This window comes from Alexandromys fortis, unplaced genomic scaffold (assembly GCF_014885135.2).
Source record: "Alexandromys fortis isolate MF-2015 unplaced genomic scaffold, M_Fortis_MF-2015_v1.1 scaffold_118, whole genome shotgun sequence".
NCBI classification, from domain to species: domain Eukaryota; kingdom Metazoa; phylum Chordata; class Mammalia; order Rodentia; family Cricetidae; genus Alexandromys; species Alexandromys fortis.
In genome coordinates, this window is record NW_026068010.1 from 4,631,820 (window position 1) to 4,654,637 (window position 22,818).

Sequence of the window (22,818 nt, forward strand, 5' to 3'; positions counted from 1 at the left end):
ATAATTTTTGTATTATGTGAAAATTTAAGATCAGGTTATAAAGATGCTATGAAATGACATCCTGAGAAAGGTAAAGCCCACCATAAGACAGGACCTTGGTAAATCCCGCTTTTGTTTCTGATTTCAGAGTTCGAGCATGTGGTGGTTTGGAAACATAAAATTTATTTGGAAATGAGCTTTCCAAATCTAGAGGATTAATGTTACGACTTTACTTAGTAGCACTAGGATTGTCAGCAGGTTCCAAAATTGGTTTCTGCAGTCTTTTGACACTTGGGTATTGCTTGACATTAATTGGTTGAATTGAGTTTGTCATTATTGATTTTATGGACTCCTAGTATTTAGACCGAGTCTCAAGCTTTCTAATCATCCTTTGCCTTCGGTTGCTTCAAGTGTTTCTTAATGAAAGTTTCCACACCCAGTCTAGCACACAGGTTGAACCCTGCCTGGGGTCTTTTATTTAAACCAATACTTCCAAGTCAGATGTGTTTCAGGAGAACAACTTACCTTACTTTGATGCTTTTTCCTAAGATTTAGAAAAATAAATATTTTGGCTGAGCAATTAAAGCGAGTAAAACATTGTTTACTGGGACTGCTTGATTTAAGTTGATTATACTGGTCTTTGAATTTGGGGGTGTGTTTGAGAAGGCAATGGAAGATGATAAGGAAAAAAAGGCTCAAGGAAATGTTTTTAGCAATCCCAGATACACGAATGAAAAAACACTCCCCGTCACTTAAATTAATTTCCTGCTGTTCTTGCATATAGAACTAGATGATACCACCCCATGTCCATAGTTTTGTTGTACTCTTTAGAATTTGGGAGTGGGCAAAGGGCAGTAGACTAGTCATTGCCCCAGTATATTTTGATTTGCATACTTATTTCTGGTTCCTTGTCCATTGTCTTCTCTTTTTATCCTTTAATGGTCTGTCCATTTATTTATTTATTTAAAGGGAGTGTGTGTATTTGTGTGTGTGTATCTGTACATGTGCACAGATGTATGTGTGTTGTATACATGTGTACATGCCCATGTTAGTGTGCATGGTGTGTGCACATGTAAAGGCAGAGACTGGTGTTGGGTGTCATTTTCTATATTCGTTCGCTTTTAAAAATTGCTGATTAATTTTCAATTAATTGTTCATATTCACATCCTCACTATACTTCATTTCTCCTTCACACCACTTCTCCCCACTCCAGAAGTCACCCCCAGTAGTGTTCCCTCTCTCATGGTGCCTGCGCATGTGTATTATATCTAAATTCTCGTTACCCTGTTTCCTCATTTTCCTCTCTTCTATCCAGATATATGTATACGTGTCTGTATTTATATTTACTCTGGATATATGTCTCATCTAAAATGCCACATATTTGGATGTTTTTGATGGAATATGTAAGACCTTCCCCCTGCCCCCCTGCTCCACCTCCAGTTGGCAAGTTTTTTCCAGGCTAGTAGGAAAGGTACCACTGTGGTGGCCAGATTGGCAAAGGATTATTGTTTTTCATTAAAGAAAAAGTAGATTTGGGGATTTTATTCTAGTGGCTTTAAATTATTGTTTTGTCAGTGCACCACATGCATAAAGGTCCCCTAAAGGCCTGAGAGGGCATCAGATCTCCAAGGGCTGGAGTCAGAAGTCAGTGGTGAGTTGCTGTGTAGATGCTGCAAACTGAACCTGGGTCCTCTGGAAGAATAGCAGTGCTCTTAACCACTGAGCAATCTCTCCAGCCTCCTTACTCTTTTATGATCAGGAGATAATTTATAAGTAACAGTTTTTAAGGACAATTAAAATATAACCTGAGGAATATAATATCTTGTTATCTTTATGTTTCTTTCCCACAAAATTGTTGAGTAGAAAAAAAAATGAGCAGTTGCTATAAAAAACCAGTAAAGGATGGAAATTAAAAAATCATGTTTTTATTCTTTGGGAATGTCTTAGTCACTGTTATATTTCTATGAAGAGATGCAATAACCACGACAACTCCTATAAAAGAAAGCATTTAATTGGCTCTGGCTTACGCTTTCAGAGGAATAGTCCCTCATTACCATGGTGGGGAGCATGGTAGCAGGCATGGCAAGCATGGTGCTGGTAAAGTAGTTGAGAGCTACATCCTATTCCCCAGGCAGCAGGCAGAGGGTTTCTAAACCTCTAAGCACCCCCCACCCAAACACTTCTTCCAACAAGGCCACATCTCCTAATCTTTCTAATCTTTTAAAGGGTTTCACTCCCTGTATATGAGCCTATGGGGTCATTCTTATTCAAACCCCCACAAGGAATTTCATGCAGTGTATTTGATCGTCTAGGCCGTCCACACTGTTCATTGCCTTCATTCGTAACTTCCCAAGAGCTAGAAGGAATCGGAATCCAAGGAGGTGTAGATGTGAGGTCTTAGTCATTGTACCTTCAATTTGGAAGTACAAGAGAAGCCAAGTTATGTGTTAATTGGCAGAGGCAAGCAGAGCACCTTGTATGGTATAGATCCTTAACTGTTTCTCTGAGGCGACATAGGAAGCTGCTAAGAATGTGTGATATAATTCTGGGTCAATTTTACACATTTTTAGAAGTATTTATTTTAAGGTTGAGATGGTGAGAGTTTTACTATGTAGCTCTGGTTGCCCTGGAACTTGCTATGTAGGCTTGGCTAACCTTGAGCTCAGAGAGATCTGTCTCCTGCTGCTGCCTCCAAAGTACTTGGACTAAAGGCACGCACCATCACACCTGGATCTATATTTGGAAGATTTTAAATAGAAAGGAACTTGGTCATTATGCCTGGTCTTGTTCATTTGAGTTGTAGCATGATGAATGGTTTGACTTGGAGGTAAAGAGCCAGCTGCCTGTTGTGTATATTCTTGGTTGGATTTTAGTTAGTGTTATAAACTTTGTGAATGTACACATTGTTTATCAGAATGCAAAGGAAGGCGAGAAGGATTAGAACGACATTTTATAATCAAAATAAAAATTGTGTAGTTGAAAGATAAGAGTAGACACTACTCTGAATGTATAAAGAAAGCTTTATTTTAAATGCTATAATTTTCCTTATACTAATTGTAAACAAGATATGATCTCTTGTCATTAAGGAATTTATCTAGTGAGGTGATTGACTCATTATCTTAGGGTTCTCAAGAGAAACAAAATTGACAAAATGTATGTAAGAGTGTTTTTGTATGTATGTATACATGTATACATATGAGGAAATTTGGTTCAATTGGTTGGTTCATGCTGTTTGGGAGGTTGATGAAGTCCAATGATAGAAGCTGGAGAGCCAGGGAAGCTGATGCTTTAATTCTCAGTCTAAATCCAGAGGCTTGAAGAGTACAGATGGGGGTTGCTAGTACAAATCTTTGTAGCCAGAGCCTGCAGAACCTGGAGTTCAAGGGCAAGAGAGGAAGGGCACCCTATTTCCAGGAAGGAGGAGTTCACCTCTCCTCTGCCTTTGCATGGTACTTTCCCGCATGGACACTAATATCCCCACTGCTAATCTGGATTTACCGTCTTCTCTGAAAACTTTGAAGATAAACCCAGAAATAATGTTTTACCTTTTAGTTGACACAAAAATGTCACAGTCAGACTATAGTTGAATATTTTAGTGGAGGAACAATATATTTCAGTGGTAAGGGTGTTTGCTGGTGTTGGTCATTGGTGAATCAATACTATCTGTGTCATTGTCCGCAAAATGAATTATGTTTTAGGTGTTAGTAGTTTTTCACATAGGAAATGTTTCTGAGTTGCTTGTTTGACTTTATTTATAACAATAAAAAGTTTAATTGAATAGTAAACAAAACTTGAGACAGTTTTTCTGTGAAATTTCTTTTAATGGAGATTTTCTTCTTATCAGTTTTTTAACCAGGTTCTGATGCTTGGGAAAACATCTATCAGTGATTTGTCTGAGCATGTTTTTGATTTGATTCTGGAACTCTACAACATTGACAGCCACTTGCTGCTCTCTGTTCTACCCCAGCTTGAGTTTAAATTAAAGGTAACTATTGTAAAAATATGACTGTGTCAACAAGTTCAACAAGGAGCATTGCTTGTTGCCCTTTGATTCTTATAATCGGTTTACTGAATATAACATGAGAAAGAATGTTGTTATTGTTCATTCATGGGTTTGTGCCTTTTCTGTCTCTGGATCAGCAGAATGGCATCATCCTCCACATATTTTCTAGTTTTTTCTGGGGTTAGGTTAACTTTGAAGGCAAACATTTAGCTTCTATTTTCAAAGTACAGTTTCTAGCAGTTGATTGGGCATTAAAAGTAGCTTAGAACTCACCATCTGCACTATGGCATGCTTTTCCTTTATTGTGCTACACAGCTGCGTGTTAAGTTTCCTTTCTGTAGTGGAAATGTGAAAGTTTTTAGCATGTCTCTATTGTCCTGACATTAAATGATGCTATATATCGAGTTTTATTTGAAGAATTGGGGACCATGGTTTCTCTCCCAAATTATTACAAGATTAAATATAGCTAGTTAGAATTACTAGTTTTTGATGGATCCTAGTGCATAACCCAGAAAAGTAGATTTTCATATTTCTAAAACTTTTGATCTGTTACTTTCAAAGCCAAAATAAAACAGGCAGTTTTTATTGGTATTTCATGGGCACTACATAACCAGTAAATTATTCTTCTTTTAGTCTTGAGTATATTTTTGGTATATTTCTTAAGTGAGCCCTTTGATTAAGTGGCCTTCCTGTCCCCTTTTAAATATGGTTATTTATTTTGGTGAGGCAAGACAACCAACATTTCTAATTAATTGTTAGTTAATCTAGTTTTCTCTAGAAAATTCTAATTACATTTTCTTATACTATGACTAATATAAAAATAAGTAAACTATCATCCCTGTTCTTAGCCAGATTAATATGTAGTATTGGAGGTAGAGGATGAAATGCGCTCTGTAAAGAGACTAGATGCTGTAAGATTCAGAGATACAGCACTCAGTAGAAAGCACCATAAGAAGCATGTAGAAGTCGGAAGGAGCTAGGTACATTGGAGGGTACAGGGGATACATTACTCATGGCTCTACTTATTTGTGGAGCAAATAAACATGTACCAAGAAGAGATAGGCTATATTTTGGGGGGCCTTTGGATGCTAGCCCAAAACACTGTCTTAAACTTTAAGAAATCCTTATATAGTAACATCCATAGCACCTTGAATTTGTTGGCGTTTGATAGGCCTGATTGTTGTACTCTGTGTGGAAGTCTAGCATTTGAGTTGGTCATTTTAACCACTGTGCCATTTGTTGGTAACAAAGTCAACAATAAAACTGCATTTTCATCTTCAGGGTGCCTGTCATACAGTGAGTAAAGCAGAAGCGTGCTTCATCAAGGCTTCATGACACTGTTGAGCTTCTTTAAGAATTTAATGTTTGAACAGTGTCTGGTATTAAAAATCTTGTCTTTTCAAGAGTCCTTGGTAGTTTTTTAAATTTACTCATTCAGAAAGTAACCTGAATGGTAGGAGAGGCTTTTAGTATTTTAGTAGGACTCTTAAGACATGTTTTCACATCACAGTACTGCTGTAATGTAACTTGAGATGATTAAAACATTTATTATAACACTGCATTTTGTGAAAAAATTTTGGAATATACACATTACCATCTGGATTCATAGAAGTTGTGGGCTTGTTTGTTTGTTTTTTTGTAAATTAGAGAGCCCAGGAAATCCTAGGAATAAGTCATGTTCTGAATGTTTACTTTGAAGTTTAAAGAGTCTGTGCTTTGTTTTAGAGCAATGATAATGAAGAACGCCTTCAAGTTGTTAAACTGCTGGCAAAAATGTTTGGGGCAAAGGATTCAGAACTGGCTTCTCAAAATAAACCGCTTTGGCAGTGCTACTTGGGCAGGTACATGATTCGGGTTTTTTTTGGGGGGGGGGATATGTGTTTATATCTATGTCTATTGTTTTTTAAAAATTCTGCACACATTTAAACTATGTTCTCAAAAATCATAAAGGGTTTTCGGGTTGGCAATATAACTCATTTGGTAGAATGCTTACCCAGTGTGACCAAGGTCCTATGTAGGGGTCTCCAGCACCCCATAAACCAGTTGTTGTAGTGAGGCAGAATGATCAGAAGTTTAAGGCCAGCTGGGTAGTGGTTACGCACACCTTTAATCCCAGCAATCGGGATTCAGGAACAAGTGAATTTCTGTCAGTTCGAGGCCAGTCTGGTCTACAGAGTGAATTCCAGAACAGGCTCCAAAGGTACAGAGAAACCATGTCTCAAAAAACAAAACAAAACAACAACAAAAAGTTTAAGGCCAGCCTTTGCTCTAACCTGGACTACATGAAATGATTTAAAAATAAATCAATAAACGAGGTTTTCATTTTATAGTTTTCAGTGTTGATAATGGCTGTCTGTATTTAAATTTTTCTTTTATCTTTTCATTTTATCTTTGGTGATTAGTTTTTGAAAGATGGTACATTTTAAAGGCTACCTCAGTTTTTGTTATAACCATAAAATAAAACAATAATTGTAACTGAAAGTACAGCTTAAAGTGATGTAGTCCCTCCCCCAAAACTATATCGAATTAGATTATTTGGCTATATTGGATGGGTGAGACTGCTAATGAAATTAACAACAAATGACATCGCTGAATGTGGTGATGCTCATCTTTCTAGCCCTCCTTAGTAGAGGCAGTCAGCCCGGGCACACCCAGCCTCCCCTCTTCCTCATCACTCATTGGTCCAGAGTGTTTGATTCTCCTGCCTTAGGCTATCCAATGCTCGGGCTCCACCCTATAAGTATGTTCCATCAAATACAGCTTTTGTATTTCTTCTTTCTTTCCTTCTTTCCCTCTTTCCCTCCTTCCCTCCTTCCCTCCTTCTTTCCTTCCTCCCTCCCTCCCTCCCTCCCTCCCTCCCTCCCTCCCTCCCTCCCTCCCTCCCTTCCTTCCTTCCTTCTTTCTTTCTTGTTTTGGTTTTTTGACAGAGGGTTTCATTGTGTAGCTCTGACTGTGCTGGAACTCGCTTTGTAGACCAGACTGGCTTTGAACTCACAGAGATCTGTCTGCCTCTGTCTCCTGAGCGCTAGGATTAAAGGCGTGCACAATTGCCACTGGCAGCTTTAATGTTTCTTAAAGGATGATGGCTTTGGATCTTTCTATGCTTATAGTGGTCCATGAAATTCCTGAAATGGTTTGAGTGAGCTTGTATTTCTCAGTTTTCTGTGGGAGAAGTCCATTACTTTTCCTAAAGAGAACTTTGACCTTAAGAATACTAAAGCACTGTAGATATTGTAGTTGAAACTGCTTTGACCATGATAAGAGAGGATTTTGTTCCTTCAAATCATGCACAGAACAAATAAAGCAGTCAAGTCATAAACAAGCAAATAGGATTTAAGACTTTGATTCCATTTTGTGTTTCATTATTTGTATTACTATTACTACTTTTCTTTTTGAACAGTGGTTTTGCTATCTTTTGGAGTAAATGCTCTCTGTCTGAACCCCCCCCCCCCCCTTTTGGAGAATAGGGTCTCACTCCTCACTATGTAGACCAGGCTGGTATCAAACCCAGTGATCCTTTTATCTCTGCTTTGGGAATGCTAAACTTTAAAGATAAACTTCACCACACCAGTGTAATTTTTCTAATGTGTGAGTGTATATGACTTTCTACGTATTTGTTGATTTCTGAATTTTCAAACTAAGTTCCTAGATTTGATTTTGCTCAGTGATGATATTAAGTGGGAAATTTAGGTTAATAGATATTAGACCTTTACAAACATTTTGTTTTTGATTTCTAGTTTGGGGGGTCAGTAAGACAAAATTTCAAGTAGTTTAAGTTAATGCAACTCTGTTTCTAGTTTATTTTACTTTTTTTTTTTTTGAGACAGCGTTTCTCTGTGTAATGATGAATATTTTGGAAATCACTCTGTGGAACCACCTGCCTCTGCCTCCTGAGTGCTGGGATTAGAGGCATGAGCCACTACCACCACCTGGCCATTTTATTTACTTAAAAAAATAAAAATAGCTGGTCGATGGTGGCGTACGCCTTTAATCCCAGCACTCAGAAGGCAGAGGCAGGCGAATCTCTGTGAGTTCGAGACCAGCCTGGTCTACAGAGCTAGTTCAAGGACAGGCTCCAAAGCCACAGAGAAACCCTGTCTCGAAAAAAAAATTTACTTAAAAATGCAGTTAGTTACGTGTGGCTGAATGAAAGGGATACATCTTAAGATGCTTATATCGGAGGTTTGCTACACCGATATTGCAGAGTGCATCTTCATGAACTAGGATGGCATGGGCTTACCAGCAGGTAGAATCAGAAGTGGACTGCTGCTTTGTTTGCTCTGACGCTCAAGTGGCTGTGGAAGGCCTTGCCGTACTTTCACATTTGGAATTAGATGAGCCAGGAACCCAGTCAGCACTCTGCCTGGAAAGTCCTAATGTAAACTTGTATTGCCTTTCTATGCCACTGTAGCTGCTGCTTTTAATTTAATGCACAAAACCTCACACAGAATTAAATATCACTAAATTTGGTCTGGGAATGATGATCCATGGTAGAACACTAACCTGGCATGTGTAAGGCCCAGGGTTTGATTCTCACCATCACAAAAAGAAACAAGCCCTCTAAAGCTAATGTGGTGGTACACATTTTTAATACCTGCACTAGGTAGGCAGGCAGATCTCTGTGAGTTTGACACCAGCCTGGGCTACATAGTGAGTTCCAGATCAGCCGGGACTATATAGTGAGACCCTATCTCAGAGCAAAACAACAATAACAAACTCGAGGAGCTAAAAATATTTTAACAAGTGTATTTATTTATAATGATCATAAGTTACATGTTTGTTTGCAAAATGGTGAATGTTTTAATGTTGGATACCTGGATTCCAAACACCCCTTATAGGGGCAGTAAGAGAAAGTTGTATTTTATGGAATAAATGTTTTCTCTTCATAAGAACAACTTAAGTAATGTGCTGCTGCTGGTTTTGAAAACATGTTTTTATTGCAAAACTTTTGGTTGGTCTTAATAATAAAACCCAGAGTCAGATATAGTGGTTAATGCTGAAGATCAGAGAAACAGAAGAGAGTTTTTTACCTCTACCAGTGCTCAGACGGCATCTCCAGACTCCATCTGTCTCCACCAAACCTCAGACTGCACTGAGTTCCTGTCTCCTTCTGCTGTGGCGGGGAGCTGCCGGGATTGAGACACGGAGGCTTCTTTTCTGGTGGAAGAACAGCAACCTTTATTTTGCCCAGCAACCTTTTATACCTCTACTCCTTCTGTGGAGACCCACCGGCCAGGAAGAGCACAAACATCCTTGTCAATTACAGACCACAAGGAAGTTCCCCTGTGTGTGAGGGGGGGAGCAGGGAGGGGGGGGGAGAGTGAGGGCAGCTGGATCACAACACCTTCCGCCTTATAGTCCTGTCTCCACCCAGTCATATAGCTCCATATCACTCCACCTGCCTAGTGCTGGGATTAAAGGCGTGTGGTCCCAAGTGCTGGGATCACTTTTGTATGAGCTCTGTCTCTCTTTTAGATGGATTCAATCTTGTGTAGCCCAGGGTGGTCTTGAACTAACAGAGAGCCGTCTGCCTCTCTCCAGAGTCCTGGGATTAAAGGTGTATGCCACCACTGCCTGGCCTCTAGTGATTTAGCTCTGTGCTCTGATCTTCAGGCAAGTTTTATTTGTTAGAACATAAAATATCACTACAGTTTTTTCTTTTAAAGACATGCTATTGGGGTACTGAGGTCTTGTGCATGCTTGGCAGTTGCACTACTGCCTAGCACCATCCTCAGCTTCATCTTTATGCTTTTGTGTATTCTAAGGATTGAATACATGTGACCAGATTTTCAGGCGTTTACCTGTTGAACTATCTGCTGGCCCTATGTGTTGTTTCTTTTGGTGTTAAGTGATTAAGAATACTTGAGCCTTCTGATTTTACAGAAGTAAGACACAGACTTACTGTCTGGAAACACTTAGCTACAGTGTTATTGACACTTAAGCAAAATTTAAAAGTAACTGTTACTCATTCTTTGATGAACTGCTGTGAATAGATTTTGAACATTAATAATTGAAGGACAGTTAGATATATGCATACTGATGGGGGAATACAGTGCTATCTATTAGTTTTGCTTAGGGGCTGGAGAGATGGCTCAGAGGTTAAGAGCATTGCCTGTTCTTCCAAAGGTCCTGAGTTCAATTCCCAGCAACCACACGGTGGCTCACAACCATCTGTAATGAGGTCTGGTACCCTCTTCTGGCCTGCAGACATACACACAGAATATTTTATGCATAATAAATAAATAAATAAATAAATTAAATAAATAACTATTTTGGAAAAAAAAAGATAAGTTTTGCTTAGAAATTCGAATCCTAATGCCCAAAAGTCATGTGTCAAACTCTGACTGCTGGTTTCTAAGGTTAATAGTGAAAGGTCCCTGCTTGATATGAAGATAAAATTAGCAATATCTAAAATCATAGGAAAGGGTTTCCCTGTAGCTTTAGAGCCTGTCCTGGAACTAGCTCTTATAGACCAGGCTGGCCTCGAACTCAGAGAGATCCACCTGCCTCTGCCTCCTGAGTGCTGGGATTAAAGGTGTGCGCCACCACAGCCCAGCTATGGATTTGTTTTTATAGATAATAAATTGAGTATGAGGATGGCCTTGTTATTAGTTGAAAATGAAATAATTCTGATGGTTAATTGGATAAGAACGATTTTTGGAATCAATTTATAAATATAGGATATAAACTAATGTAGTAGTGTAAGGTTTGCCACACGTTAATTTGTGTCCTATAATTATGAAAAAACACTTCATGAAAATCTCTTCTCAGACATATGAAGATGAATGTTTCTTTGAAATAAACATTTATATAACTTATACCACAATATATTTATATAACATGCATACATACTTTCACACTTATTGAACAGACATTTGAAATACAGTGTTTATGGAAAAATATTTGTTTTATTATCCGAATGGAAAACAGAGGCTTATCAGATTTTTACAGTCCTAATAGGACCTGACTGGAGATTGTCCTAGTTTATGTATGCCTCAAAACTGTTAAAATGGTCTTGGTACACTTGGCACTTTCTTTAGTGTATCTGTGTATCTGCATGCATGCGAGTATATTTGTGGGTATATGCTTGTGCGGACGGAGGTCATCCTTCAGAGACTGCCGTCTACTCTGATTTCGAGCTAGAATATCTCAGCAGCACCTGCGCTGCAGTACCTCAGCATCACCTGAGCTGGAGTGCCTCAGCATCACCTGAGCTAGAGTGCCTCAGCATCACCCGAGCTAGAGTGCCTCAGCATCACCCGAGCTGGAGTGTCTCAGCATCACCCGAGCTGGAGTGCCTCAGTGGTACCTGAGCTTGGGGAAATGGCCTGGACTGGCTCGACAGGTGCTTCTGTTTCTACTTGCTTAGTTGTGGCATCTGAAGCATGTGTCGCCACCCATCTTTTTATGCAGATGCTGGGAATTAAATTGAATAAAGATTCAAGCACTTTACCAATCCCCATTATCTTCCCAGGCTCCATTTTGTATTTTCATTATATATGTTTATTCATTAGTAAGAGAAATAAACACAAATTGAGTATAAATTTGTCTGTTTTGATTGTTTTAGAATACTTACTCTGTTTTTTAAATCTTTTATCAGGTTTAATGATATTCATGTACCAATACGCCTGGAATGTGTGAAATTTGCTAGCCATTGTCTCATGAACCATCCTGATTTAGCAAAGGATTTAACAGGTAATAGCACATTCTGGATGCTCTTCAGTGGGGAAAATACTTTATAAGGAAACACTTTCCTTTAGTCCTTCTAGTAGCTATCTTCTCTCTTCATTCTTCATCATGGAACTTACTTTCTGAAGCTACAATTTTTACCATGTAGTTGCTTGTGCACACTAGAAGCAGTTTTTTTGGAAGTAACTTCATGAATTAAAGTAGTTAATTTGTTTAAGAGCAGCTGTGCACAATTTCACATATTTGGCTTTGAATGCGTTTTGATTTTTTTTGAAAATGTTAATGCTCTGATATTTTAAGAACTTAGTGAAAACAATTTAACTAGAAGCTAGTTTACCGTAATTAATGGCGATAACTTGAAATCTGTCTAAGCATTAAGTATTTCACTTCCAATTTTTGAAGTAATGAGAATGTCATTTACCTGTTTAATTTTTTTATTTATGAAATAGTTCATAAAATGAAGGTTAATATAACAGCCATGTATATCTTCTGTAAAATGTTAGCATTTCTTGTACTTATGAGGTATAATAGCAAAGAAAAGATAATTGCTGCCAGAATCTTCCTTGCACTAAGTTCTCCTTACTGGCTCCACAGAGCAGTTATCTCTAGAGTTGGTCTGCATTGGTTTTGTGATTTTTATAGTCATGTGGTTATTTGTATCTTTATGTAGCTGATTTAGTGTTGTCCTGTGAAATGCAGTCCATTGAAATAATGTATGACTTTGATGGAGATAAACCTCTGTCTTTACTAAGTGGTTTTTAGTTTTATTTTTTATTTTTTACATTGCCTATTTCTTTCTCTTGTGTCCCATAATTTTTTCTTACTCTGTTTTCTCACTCTACTCTTTGGCATTGAACAGTTATTTATGTAAGTCCCAAGCTGTACATTATCAATGCTCCTTAAACCTTCTATTATTACTTCTGAGTTTCTCTTGTAAAGAATGCCATAAATTATATCCATCTGTAATATTTAAAACAGTAGCTTATAGTAATGCTTCCAAGTATATGGAATTATTATCACATCTGTAACAGCCCATTTTTTTTATTTGTTTTGTTTTTAAGCCAGTATCATCCTTTTTTTATGGAAGCAACCTACTTGGAACCTCCTATCTTCCTCTTTACATTTGTACTGTGTTGTTCCTGGGGCTATCTAGCTTCCTTTCCTCTTTTGCCCCCTGCCTTGTGTGTGCGTGTGTGTGTGCGTGCGTGTGTGTGTGTGTGTGTGTTTGTGCACCCACGTGTGTATTTTGTGTTCTATCTATATTTTTCTCTCAATTCTGCTTTCCTATTCTCCTCTTTTTCTCTCTGGATATTCTTTTGGGAAGAGGACTTGTAACCTCCTTTTCTTGTGTTACGAATGCAGTATTTTCTGAATCTGTTAATGCTTGCTTTGGTAGGCAGGGGTTTTTCCTCTTTTAAAAAAATTAGCCATAACTTATTTTTTTCATCCTTTATTTGCTTTTGTTTGTTTCTGTGCATTAGATCCTTTCCTCAGAAATCTTGGTACTTCATAGCCATGTGCTTATGATTAATAGTGTGTGTTTGTAGACTAAACAGAAAGCCATTTGAAAAAGTGCTAAGTGTAAGCACAGGTCTGTAACTGCTAAGATTTGCTTACTGTGATGAGTTATTGTTCAGATTCTTAATTTAGATACTTGTACTTCAGTTGGATCACATGGAAACAAGGTCTTGTGAGCCAGACTCTTAGCTTTCTTCCTTCAGTAACTGTATTCAGGGTTTCACTAATTACAGCATAGAAATGATAACACTTCATTATTTCCCAACAACACCAGCTGAATAGAATGTTTTATTCATTTATATGGAAAATGATGATGACATGCTTAAGAGTGATACACCTTTTCATGTATATGATCAACTAAATGAGTTAGAGACAGGCTTATCAACTTTCCTGCCTGGAAAACTGGAGCAGAATTTCACTTTTCAGCTGTACAGGCATTTGGTTTTGTAAAGGAATGCCCAGCTTTGCTTCTGCCCTCCTTCCCTTGCTCTTAATTGTCTTGAAATATTGAACATTCTACTTAGGGTTTACTTTTGCTGTGTTGATTTTCAAAGGCCTTTCCAATCTTCTAAAGCAATATGATAATTATTAAAAGTTTCATTTTAATCAGAAACTCTTACCTTTCAGAGTATCTTAAAGTGAGATCACACGACCCTGAGGAAGCTATTAGACATGATGTCATTGTGTCTATAGTAACAGCTGCTAAAAAGGATATTCTTCTTGTCAATGATCACTTACTTAATTTTGTGAGAGAGCGAACATTGGACAAACGGGTAAGTAGGAGAGTAGGCGAATCCCAGACGGTTTTGTTTTGTGTTTGTTATTTTATTTTTGAAACAATCTCTTTATGTAGTCCTGGATATCCTGGAACTCTGTGTATAGACTAATCTGGCCTTGAACCCACAGAGATTTGCCTCATTGAGTGCTGGGATTAAAGATGTATAGTAACATGCTCAGCGTAGTTTTATTTTTAATACTTGAAGTTTAATGGTATTACATTTGAAAATACCTTTTCTTTCCTAAATAAATTATAAGTTGAAGCTCTCTGAGGTCCAGTATAAAGTAGGGTCTGTAAAATGAAGAGTTGAATACTGACGTTCAGCTAGCTTTCTTTTTTCTTCCATCAGGGACCCTAGTCCGTGGGATGTTTCTATCTACATTGAGAGTGAGTTATTCTTTCTCAGTTAAGCTTGCCTGGAAACGCTCTTCACAAATGTGCCCAGTTTGTTTCCTTTGCAAGTCTAAATCTAGTGGGGTTGATGTTGAAGATTAACCAGCACACTATTCTAATGAATTTATGTAATAGAGGCTTTTTTTTTTTTTTTTTTTTTTTTTTTTTTTTTTNTTTTTTTTTTTTTTTTTTTTTTTTTTTTTTTTTTGCTTTGTTTCGTTTTTGTTTTGTTTTATGTTTTTGGAGACAGGATCTCACTGTAGATCTAGCTATCCTGGAACTCACTGTATAGACCAGGCTAGCCTTGACTTCCAAAGAGATCTGCCTGCCTCTGTCTTTCAAGGACTGGAATTAAAGGTGTGTGCCACTGTACCCACTGGTAATGGGAGCATTTTTACCTTATAAAGAGACCTTTTATATGTGTTTATTTTAAGTGGAGAGTACGCAAAGAAGCCATGATGGGACTTGCCCAGATTTATAAGAAATATGCTTTACAGTCAGTAGCTGGCAAAGATGCTGCAAAACAGATATCCTGGGTCAAGGACAAGCTACTACACATATATTATCAGAACAGCATCGACGATCGGTAAGTCAGGGCCCATACACAGATGTGCTTTTCAGTTATTTGGTGAGTTTTTTTATGTTATATACGTTCTTTCTTTGTGACTTTAAATACCCTCTTGTTTTTAGTTTGGGGCAAATGGAATGCATAGAGAGGCCTGGTGTAGCTTTCTGAATTTCTTGTACAGATATGGGCATTTAGTCCTTGATACACAGATGTTTTTCAAGATGTAGGACTGTTGCAGACATAGAGTGCTAAGTTCTTCCTTTGAAATACATTTCTTCTCTACTCTCGAAAGAAGAGACTTACTTAATTTGTGATTTTTTTTTTTTACAGTTCTTATAATAAAACTTAGTATCCTTAAAGAGTCTTTTCTTTTATAGGTTACTTGTTGAACGGATCTTTGCTCAGTACATGGTTCCTCATAATTTGGAAACTACAGAACGGATGAAGTGCTTGTATTACTTGTATGCTACACTGGACTTGAATGCTGTGAAGTATGTCTCCAGTGTCATGTTGCTCTCTCTTTTTTTGTAGTAAATGAATTAGGCATGAGGGTGGGGGGGTAAACCTTAAATATTTAATGTAAACTTTATAATAGTATAAGCATTGTTTAAAGGTTCAAAACACTAAATTACTGGGCTATTTCTTTTTCTTTTTAGAAAGTTCTATCACCAACAGAAACAAAAACAGTTAAAGCTGGCTAGAGCTATTTGGCATGAAGTCATTAAGGATTTGATTTTTCTTTCTCTCTAGATTTTCATGTTGATGGCATTTCAAGAAAGGTGATATACCTATTCCCCCACCCCCTCAGGTGTTAAAAAGGTCCACATTATGAAAATACTATCTTCCTACTCTTAACACGGTACTAATTTAAATTATTCTGTAGTGCAGTAGAGTACAAATTTCTGTGCTGTTTGTCCTCAACATAGTATTGCAGGTTAGCATTAGGACAAGTCTCACAAATACATTTTTATCCCCATGTTTCATTCAGAGAGTACCTTTGGATGTCTGGAAAGAGAATTGGCATTTTTTGTATAGTAGAGACACTGCTAATCTAATTGAATCCTATTAAGGCCTAGAGATTTCCTGTAGGTTTAGAAATTCATATTCATGATATTCCAGTTAACACAATTAGAGCTATTGAGGAGTAAGCGCTCTGAAATTGGAAGTTTTTAGGATACTTGAAATTTGAAGTGGACTTTTGTCTTCATTTCCATAGTTACATGCGCTACTGTTACTTTAGATGGAGTTGTAGTTTGTGGATGTGTGGTATGTTTGGAGCTCTGGAATGTGTACCTTGTCTCTGCTTTCACGTTGCAACTGGAAAGTAGCAGCAGAAGTTTATGTTTTATTCAAGACAAGTGCAGCCATACAGAGCTTTAAGTAGTAAGATAGTAGTAAGATAGCCAGGATTTGAAGTCAGTGCTACTTGGTTGCAGCACTTAACTCTTTTTGGTTTTTCAAGACAGGGTTTCTCTGCAGCTTTGGTGCCTGTCCTGGGAACTAGCTCTTGTAGACCAGGCTGGCCTCGAACTCACAGAGATCTGCCTGCCTCTGCCTCCCGAGTGCTGGAATTAAAGTCGTGCACCACCACTGCCCGGCTCAACAGCACTTAACTCTTTAACTACAAGAGACAACATATATACTACTGTTTTATTTAATTTTACTATGTTGGAAATTTTTCTCAAAGTGGAATGCACTCTCAAATTGTTGTTTTCTTTTAGTTTAGTTGCTCATTCTTTTTCTTAGTATGCACTTGATGGCCTGTTAGAATGGTGAAGTATGATTGACATGTGTCATCTTAGAACAGGTGTTAGACATCTCAGTAAATCTGGCCTTTACCAAATACTATGTCACAGTAAATTAATAAAGATCCCTTTAAGTAAGAATCTAGAAGTAGCACTCAGAGATCCAATGTGAGAAACTTAAGACTGTGTATGTTTATTTTATGAGAAAGGCAGGTATAGAAGGAATCATGTTCAAGAAGCAACAAAAACTTCAGTTATTTCTATGAATCTAAATTACTGAAGATTATGAAAGTTTGACTTTAGAAGGAAGAAGTGGGGAGCATGTGGACTGGGACTTATTTAGCACACTCATTGCAGTCATGTTCATTCTTACAAGTGTCCAAGAATCCTTCCCTGCATAGCACAGAGGTCTTCAGGACCGTTCTATACTGCCCACTGTTGGGATTGGTCAATGCCATGCCTTTATATGGGAGGGAAGTTAATATGGCTAGATAACACATAAAAGATAGGCAAGAAATAAACATTAATGTCTTTTTTTAAAAAAAAGATTTATTTATTTATTATGCATACAACATTCTGCCTCCATGTATGTCTGCAGGCCAGAAGAGGGCACCAGATCACATTACAGATGGTTGTGAGCCACCTTGTGGTTGCTGGGAATTGAACTCAGGTCCTCTGGAAGAACAGTCAATGCTCTTAACCTCTAAGCCATCTCTCCAGCCCTCTAAGGTTTTTTTTTTTTTTTTTCCAAATCATATAAACACTAGGACAGAAATGTCAGCTGGTTGATACATTTGTCAGGTGTAGATAGAAAAAAGTTGATAATCATCCCTACAAAAAAACTTCCGAATATGTGTATAGCTTTTAAATTCAAGGGAGGAAAGATAATTGGTGAGGTGTTAATGCCAGAAATAGAAATGAAAAGAAGAAAATAACTGTAAGTAAGAAGAGTTTATAAATAGCAGCCACACACTAAACAGAAACTACTTTTTACAGAAATTTCAGTGTACTTTATTGAATTAGAAAGTGAAGCAATCATTTTTAAGAGATGTGCTGTGAAGTAATACCACTAAAAAGTAGGAGAAAAAACCTATTTGGACTATTGCATAAGGGTTTTAATTTTAGAAAAACGGTTTATGAATGATATTTAACTGTTGAAGTATTTAAGGTAGGTATTATTTAAAAGTGGCTTTTATTGTCGACTTTGTGAAACTAGCTGATCATCTATATTACCATAATTTTTAGAACAATTTATATTCATCTGTGTTGCTTCCCAAAACTTCTATATTTTCTTAAGTTTGATAATAACAAAGACCACATATATGCGAGTGATGAAGCCTGGTGATAGTTAAGATGATTATGAGTGTATCCTCCAACTCTTTATCCTGTCTTCCTTAAAGAGATGTACTGCAGCCTTTTTTTTCTCTATTAAAAACAGCTTTAAAGTACTCGTATATATGTATGTATGTATTTCCTTTAATCACTTATTTTTGTACATTATGCAGATAGGATTATCATATGTATAATCTTCAGGGATGTTTTTCACTCATTTTGTCTTGTTTTGAGACAGAGGCTCAGGGTGGCCTGGAACTCACAGAGATCTGCCTGCCACATCCTTCTGAGTGCTGGGATTGTCACCCCATTGCCTTCTGTTATCCCCTTTCTACTTATTTGAGATTCTTCTTATCAGGACAATAAGTATGGGCAGATTATTTTGTTATTTAATACTTCAATTAAAATTCGTATTTTCGGGCTGGAGAGATGGCTCAGTGGTTAAGAGCATTGCCTGATCTTCTAAATGTCCTGAGTTCAATTCCCGGCAACCACATGGTGGCTCACAACCATCTGTAACGAGGTCTGGTGCCCTCTTCTGGCCTGCAGACATACACACAGACAGAATATTGTATGCATAATAAATAAATAGATATTTTAAAAAAATTTGTATTTTCTTAAATACATTGTAATATAAATTCTTAGTGGGGGCTATTTTTTAATTTCAGCTATGATTATAGTGGTTTTAGAATTTCTTACGATTTCATATTTAAGTAGTAATATCCTAGATTACATAATTTCATCTGTTTTAACTCTAAAGTTTCAGTGTGGTCTTTTCAAAGTTGGAAATCGTGATTTTTCTAGCAAATAGAGTTTGGAATTCAGAAGTAATTTCTCAGACTTTTTTTGAAAGTCTTTATTTATGCAACTCATGCTTTGTTTTAGATTTTCATAGTTCTCTGGTAAGTGATCATTTTGCTTTCAGTTAGCTTATAAATTTACATTGATTAGTAATGCAGTGAAACATGGTGGAACTTTGACATTCAAAAATAGTAAAACGTCATTACTTAAAATTTAAGTTGTCCAGAAGTGAAAATGTTCCAGTACTCTTTACTGTTAGCAAGTTCCCAAGTTTAAAGTAGGATGTGTTCTTTAAAAAACAAAACAAAAAAACCCTGAGAGGCATTTCCACAACATTAATAAAGAGGACACTGGCGATATTAATGTGTCATTGCTGTCCAAGGGAAAGCTTGTTTATATGCTTCTGCTTTTTGTCACCGTTGTCAGTGCTTCACATACATATGTATGGTATCGGAAGTATAGATGATTGACTATAAGCGGTGAAGTCAGTGAAGTCTTTTCAGTTGTACTCAATTCCTTTGCAGTTTATGAAGGCCTGAGTTTAGGTTCCCAGAACTCATGGAATAGGCCTGGTGCATAGCAATGGTTGGATGAGACATGCTAGCCTAAATCACTTGGGAGACATCTAGGACAATCAGAGACCCTGTCTCAAACTAAAGAAGGAAGGTGCCCAAAGAATGACCCTTGAGGTTGTCTTCTGACCTACACACACACGGGCAGCTAGCACACATGAACATACATACATATTCCTGTACATAGATACAGACAAAGTAAACTGATGTAAAATACTTTTTAATAAAATTTCATTAGAAATATTTGGTGCTAAAGCTCTTAACAATGTAGTTATCAGGAAGACATATTCATAACAGTAGATAATTTCAACTTGAAGTTTACATATAATGGGATAAATAATTCACAGACACATGTACCCTTTTTCTCATGGGTCTTATCCTTCAGCTTCCCTTAGATTACTATCACCTATTTATTACAAGACAGAACTTGGTCAGGTCTTCATTTATTTATTAGGTTTATATTTCTTTATTCTTCTCAGTCTACTTCTTTAAAGCTTTCAGTAGGACATTAAACTCCATTTAATCTATCTTTATACAAAGTCAAATGAGCATCACGAATCCCTGCCTAATGGCCTTGCTGCTACTATCCCATTTGTGTCTTTGCCCCCTGGGTTGCCAGTTATTTAATCTGTGAATTTTACATCATTTCTCCTGTCTTGCTTTTACCTCCCCCTCTTTTATTAGAATTAATTGTTTGATTATCCTGAAAGGACTTTTATCCTGTTTCGTATGTTTTTGTGTTTTTCAGAGCATTAAATGAAATGTGGAAATGTCAAAATTTACTCCGACACCAAGTAAAAGATTTGCTTGATTTAATTAAACAACCTAAAGTAAGTTAAATTTTAAAGAAATAATTTTAGAAAGTTTGTATAATTACCATAATTAAGCTTAATATCTTTATATGTTTACTTAGAATGAATAGTCTGGTAATACCACATAATAAGTATGTGGTATTCTGTGTGTGTGTATAGGCTTGAGAACAGTCTCAAGTGTTTTTCCTCAGTAATGTGTATATTTTGTTTTTTGTGAGCCATGTTTTGATTTGAGGCAGGGTCTCTGATCTGGAAATTGCCCGGTAGCTTGCTGGCCATTGAGCCCTATATCTACTTGTATTCACCTCCCACTGGGCGTAACAGCCTGTGCCACTATGCCTAGCTTGTTATGTGGGTTCTATGAATCAAATGCAGGTTTTAGTTTGCTAACTGACGTATCTTTCCAGTCCCTGAAATTGTGATATTCACCCAGTAAATACATATTTTATTTAGGGGCATTTAGAATGAGTCTAAGCCCCTCCCTTTTTGAAAATGTTACTTGTGAAACATACTAATTTAGAAAGTGTATCTAGTCATTTTAAATTACATTCAGGGAACACAAATTAGTGAGTTTTTATTATTAGTTCAAAGTTGTTTTCTTTGACCTCCTTCCATCACACGCATCTCATATGTGTAGGGCAGAAATGAGTAGTTAAGTGTTGTTTCATCCATGGAGAGAAAATTTTCTTAGCTGCCTGCTTAACAATCTGTTTAGCAGAGGTTATTTTTTTTTTTAGTGATTATTGTGAGTCTCACTTGTTTTTTTTAAAAACTTCTGTGATGTGAAGTTTTTTTTTTGTTTGTTTGTTTTTATGAGACAGGATTTCTCTGTATCTATCCTCTTTGGCTATTCTAGAACTTGCTCACTCAGTAAGCCAGGCTGACCTTGAACTCACAGAGTTCAGTAGGCCCGTTTTTTTTTTTTTTAAAGATTTATTTATTCATTAGATATACATTGTTCTTCAGGCCAGAAGGGGGCACCAGATCTTACTACAGATGGTTGTGAGCCACCATGTGGTTGCTGGGAATTGAACTCAGGACCTTTGGAAGAGCAGGCAGTGCTCTTAACCACTGAGCCATCTCTCCAGCCCCCATTTTGTTTTTTTAAGACAGGGTCTTACTACAAAGCCTTTGTTGGCTTGAAACTTGACATGTAGATTGGGCTGGCTTGGAACACACAGATATCTGCCTTTGGCCTCCTGAGTCATGGGATTAAAGGCATGCACTACTATGCCTGGCACTTTTTATTTTTTATTGAATGTAATTTAACCTTTTTTTCTATGGTCATTGAGTATATTGAACCTGTTGGGATCTATTCAATAATAGACAACTTAAACTTTACTTTAGTGGCTTCTACTGTCAGTAGGCATGGGTTTCAGTGTTACAGTGCTGGAAGACAGCATACTTCTGTTAGCCAGAAGCCTCTGGATGTTCTTCTCTTTGTTATCTAACTTTTTATTCATTTACCTGGTGGGTAAATGTGCAGAAGCTTTACTGAAGTATGGAGTGTTCTTTATTCACATGGATAGCATTAGTCTGGATTTTAGAAACCATTGAAGTCTCATGAGGATCCAGGCAGTATGTTAGGAGCTTACATCAGGTGTTAAGTGACTCATTTGCAAACAAACATACTTGCTTTTGAGACTCTCACTATGGAGCTGCTCTTTCCTACCCATTGATTGAAACTTAGTATCATCACATGGCTTTTGTATTTTTCACTCCACCCATTTATCTAGGATTTAAAAATAGCTAAAGAAAGATACAACCATGGAGGGTCTGGAGAGTTGTTGAAGGTGCCTGTGGATTCTTCTTAGGGAATTTTAATTGTACGTTTTTGTATGTGATTTACAGACAGATGCCAGTGTGAAGGCCATATTTTCTAAAGTGATGGTTATTACAAGTAAGTTGTTTTAAATCTTTTTTAAAGTTTAAAAGTTAATTGAAGGTTTTATGTAATTTTGTTAGATTGTGGTAATCTAAGAAATTATTTGTGTTTTTGTTTGTTATATACCAGACAATTTAGTTCTCCTTTTTCTTTTCGATTTTCATTTGTTTTGTGTGCTATCCAGATTTTAAAATTTTCTTTAGTGTCTTACGTGAGAAAGCTTGAGAAATAATATATACATTTATTTTTGAGACTTATTACACGAAATTGTTAACATTGAGTCTGTACCTTGTTTCCTCCTCTGTTGTCAGTCTCTGGCATTAGTTGCTTTTCCCCTCACCTCAGTGGTCATTGTGTAAGATAATCGGGAATACCTGGTAGAGTGGTTGTACTAGGCAGTAATGAAGAGGTCGTGGGCGGAGCTAAATACTGCAGCTGCATTAGAACTAACACCAAGACACTAAAGAAAACAGTGACTTTGTCTTGTTGCTCACTTCAGTCCCCCATTTTGAAGAAAGCATTCAAAACTAGGTCTCATTGAGTAGAGCAGCCTCAGCCAGCCCTTTTTTTTTTGTAGCTCAGCAGCTTCCAGGCTTGTCCTCTGCAGTTGGCTGTGGGTGCTGACCTCTGGAGAACCTCATTCTCTGTTGTCTTTCTAATTTTTTAGTATCTATCAAAAAACGAAAGTCTTTTCTAGATTCTGTTTCCAGGAATGCTAGTATCCAGAAGATGTTAATAGAGTG

The 22,818-nt window shown here is 37.1% G+C and overlaps 1 protein-coding gene across 5 annotated transcripts in view; it reads left to right on the forward strand.

The window, feature by feature from the left end:
• Pds5b (PDS5 cohesin associated factor B) overlaps nucleotides 1-22,818 on the forward strand; it is a 152,368-nt gene that overhangs the window by 65,769 nt on the left and 63,781 nt on the right. For all 5 annotated transcript variants that reach the window (XM_050161882.1, XM_050161886.1, XM_050161884.1 and 2 more), the window contains exons 8-15: nucleotides 3,824-3,964; nucleotides 5,708-5,823; nucleotides 11,583-11,677; nucleotides 13,817-13,962; nucleotides 14,795-14,946; nucleotides 15,306-15,419; nucleotides 20,127-20,208; nucleotides 22,042-22,090. In XM_050161882.1, the coding sequence (XP_050017839.1) occupies nucleotides 3,824-3,964; nucleotides 5,708-5,823; nucleotides 11,583-11,677; nucleotides 13,817-13,962; nucleotides 14,795-14,946; nucleotides 15,306-15,419; nucleotides 20,127-20,208; nucleotides 22,042-22,090 (895 nt within the window). The remainder of the gene's footprint in view (nucleotides 1-3,823; nucleotides 3,965-5,707; nucleotides 5,824-11,582; nucleotides 11,678-13,816; nucleotides 13,963-14,794; nucleotides 14,947-15,305; nucleotides 15,420-20,126; nucleotides 20,209-22,041; nucleotides 22,091-22,818) is intronic.